This window comes from Elephantulus edwardii, unplaced genomic scaffold (assembly GCF_000299155.1).
Source record: "Elephantulus edwardii isolate Elephantulus edwardi_28Jun2011 unplaced genomic scaffold, EleEdw1.0 scaffold00128, whole genome shotgun sequence".
Lineage (NCBI taxonomy): Eukaryota > Metazoa > Chordata > Mammalia > Macroscelidea > Macroscelididae > Elephantulus > Elephantulus edwardii.
In genome coordinates this window covers 5,844,027-5,847,855 of record NW_006399878.1, presented here as the reverse complement: position 1 = coordinate 5,847,855, position 3,829 = coordinate 5,844,027, and the positions used below count along the sequence as shown (strand labels likewise).

The 3,829-nt window shown below is 35.8% G+C and overlaps 1 protein-coding gene across 2 annotated transcripts in view; it reads left to right on the top strand.

Moving 5' to 3' along the window:
• The window catches only part of TUSC3 (tumor suppressor candidate 3), a 170,086-nt gene that overhangs the window by 72,406 nt on the left and 93,851 nt on the right, over positions 1–3,829 (top strand). For both annotated transcript variants that reach the window (XM_006893557.1, XM_006893558.1), the window contains exon 5: positions 1,618–1,758. In XM_006893557.1, coding sequence (XP_006893619.1) covers positions 1,618–1,758 — 141 coding nt within the window. The remainder of the gene's footprint in view (positions 1–1,617; positions 1,759–3,829) is intronic.

The window sequence follows — 3,829 nt, the reverse complement described above, 5'->3', positions numbered from 1 at the left end:
TGATTCCGTGATTGGGGTAATCGGGATGGGTGTGTCGGAGGCGGTGCGGTTGGCGCAGGATAGAGGAGGGTTTAGGGCTGTTGTGCATAGGGTTGCTATGAGTCGCAAACGACTTGGCGGCATATAACAACAACAACATATATAATTCAGTTCCTAACAACGTCCTTCATAAGATTTCCCAATTTTAGTATAAGATCCAGTGCACTTTAGTTGTCATGACTTTTTGTTGTTATGTGCCAACCAGTCACCTCCAACTCATGTGAGCCTTTGTACAGTAGATCAAAGCCTTACCGATTCAGCACTGTCTTCGCAGTCTCTGCTTTGCTTTAAGCTCTTTGTTGCAGTCACATTAGTCCATTTCATTAACGGTCTTCTTTTAATTTAGAATATTTGCAATAACTTATTTGTCCTTAAATACATTGGCATTTTTACTTAGCAATTTTCATGTGAATAAAATCATGTAACACGTGGTTAGTCATAACAGGCTTTTTAAATTAGTTGTTATGTTCTGTTCAGTCACAACCTGTCACCCATTACGACCCTATGTACAGTAGCTCTGAACCCTTCCCTGTCCTGAGCCAGTCTCACTAATTCCTCTAACCCTCATTGCCCCAGTTACTGTAGCAATCTTTCTCATCTGTAGTCTTCCTCTCCTTCAGTGTACATCCACCTTTCCAAGCATGATGTCCTTCTCCAAGAACCCATCTCGAGCATTAAAAGTAGAATGAAATGCCTCAGTCACAAGGACAAATACTGCATAAGACCAATGTTATGAAAATATGATAGACTGGTATAGAAGGAAGAACAGGAAAAGAATAGATAGATAATGAACACTAAATAAACTGGTATAGGTGAAGGACTATCTGAAAGGAATTAAGATTTGACACGTGTGACAATTAACAATTTGTAAGAAAGCATGCATTACAAATTCAATTGAGAGAGAGAAAGGAGAAAAATGTATGTTAATGAATGTATGAAAACCCAACCCTTCACTAAACTTGCACTAACATCACAATTTTTTTAAAAAAGTATACTGTGTCATTGCTGAATTCTTTATGTTGAAGACAGACAAAATTGAAATATAATTATTTTAGCTTGAATTAATATCCATAATTGTAAACTTTAACATGCCTTCAGAAACTATAAATTTTTATAAATTTCAATAGTTGTAGAGGGGCTTCAGGCCTTTTGTTCATAGGGTCGCTATGAACTGTGCTTCACTTGAAGGTAATAAACAACAACTTCTGCTTATACTTATCAGTCCCATTTTGGTGGTCTTTGATTTTAGTGAGATAGGAGTAATGTAAGATATGCTTTAAATCCATTTCTTTTGAGATAGAATTGAGCTTAAACCTGAAAGCTTTAATAATGAGAGTTGTGGGAAGACATGCCAAGTCACAGGAAGATGATGGCGGAGCTACAGAATAAGGGCTTTCCCTAGACCCAGCACCCTGAATTTGGGGTTTTAGCTTTTTAAACTGTGGGAAAATAAAATGAAGGTTTGTTAAAGCCATCCATTTATGTTATTAGTAGCATTAGATAACTAACGCAGTAAAAAGGGGGGAGAAGCAAGAGTGTATTTTACGTACTTAAAAATTTTTCATTAACCTTTTGCAGGTTCGGGTCTTCAGACCACCCAACTACTCTGGCACTATTGCTTTGGCCCTGTTAGTGTCACTTGTCGGTGGTTTGCTTTACTTAAGGAGGAACAATCTGGAGTTCATCTATAACAAGACTGGTTGGGCCATGGTGTCTTTGGTATGCTATCCCCTTGGACTTTTCCCCTCATATTTCTGTGTGTAATTATATATTATATAATGGTAGGAGAGGAGCCAGAATTTATCTATAATAATAATAATATCTTAATGGGAAGAGTTAATTTTAGAACCTAATAAGGTGATAGCTTATTTCTTTACTACCAATCGCTCTAGAAAAACTTACACTCACTGTACACCAAATTTTTTGTGACTATACTAATGGTACTCAAATATTCATTGCTGTTGTTTTGGAACTGACTCATACCTGATTTTCTGGTGGGTTTTTAGGAAGTTGTCAATGGCATAGAAAGACATTGCCCGTTTTTCTCCTGCAGAGCTACTTACTAACGGATGTGAGTCACCGGAGTGGCATCGTTTTTGGGTTAGGAGCGCAGCTATCTATGAACTACCTCTAGCTCTATATTAATGATAAACAAATAGAATTTAAAACAAAAAGTTAATAGCTATATAAAGAATTATTTAATGGTTAAGTGCACGAAAGATGATAATGTGATGATTACATTGTATTTAAGAAAATTATTTTAAAACATGTTAAGCCAAAATTGAGTGTTTCAAAGAGAATTTTTTTTTTAAAGTTCAGTAACAATTATGAAATATGCCACTATCTGTAGTGCTCTCTGGTGACCTAGTGGTAAGAAGTTGTGCTGTAATCCCAAAGGCATGCAGTTTGAATCCACCTGATGGTTTATGGGAGAAGGAAGGGAAATCTCCTCCATTTACTGCCTCTAAAAACCTGTTCTGAGGGTTCAGGGAGCTCTCTTGGTCTAGTGACAAGAATCTGTGATGCATTCCCAAAGGCATGTGGTTGGAATCCACCAGATGCTCTGCTGGAGAAGGAGAGGCAGTCAGCTCCTGTGCCAGTTGGATCTGACCTGTGCCAGTCGGATCTGACTCGATGGCACACAACAAGTTTAAAAAAAAAACCAAAACACCATAAACCTGTTTGAGGGCAGGCAGTGAATAAGGTCTGACTCAGCAGCACACAACTATAGTAATCACTATCTGTAATTGCCATGTTTCTGTATTTAAGTTTATTCAGAACTAAAATTGTACATTATTTTCAAGTGCACATAAAATATTTATAAAAATGGCATCAAGAAATTCATTATAAGAAAAGATAGGTTGTTGTTATGTACCCTCACTTGAACTGATTTATAGTTGAAGCTTCAGCCGATTTTCAAAGGCAGTAAATCACATGGAAGGAGATTGCCCATATTTCTCCTGCGGTGTAGCTAATGGATTTGGATTGCATACTTTTGAGTTGGCAGTGACATTCCTTACCGCTAAGCCATACAAATCCATGCAAATTTTAAAAATCAATATAATACAGAGTCTGTTTTATACTTTATTAATGTAGCTAATTTAGAAATTAACACAATATTTGAATGAAAAACAAAACCATGTCAGTAAACTAAAAATGAACTTTTAAGTAATTAGAAAGTAAAGAAAAAAAGAAATAAAAAAGTAAACAATAAAAATGATGAAACATGTAGAACATAAATGGTTAAGGTAAAACATGTCACAATTTCTATTAAATTGTCCAGGTGTAAAAATCTTTCAAGTAGTATTACTACAAGAATTATATTTGTTAAAGACACAAGAAAGTTGCAAAGTAATATCATTGCCCAATTTCAAGTTATGCTGATAAGCAAGTAAATGTGAAAGGATAGAAATCAGAGGGAGTGAAGATAAGGGTTTTTAATATTTTATAGAAAAGGGTTTTTTTTTAAAGTATATTTCACTTTTTGTGTTTGGTTAAAATTCATTTATTAATGGATTGTAATGGATCTGATGAATGATCTTAATCACTCTTATCATTAAGTGTAAAAGTGTTTTGATAAAATTACAGTACTTGATTGTATTTTTAGAATGTTAAAACTGTTTCACCATCTAAACAATGATATTGTTGTTGTTGTTATGTGCCGTCAAGTCGTTTCCGACTCATAGCGACCCTATGCACAACAGCCCTTAAACCCTGCTCTATCCTGCGCCAACCGCACTGCCTCTGACACACCCATCCCGATTACCCCAGTCACTGAATCGATGCATCT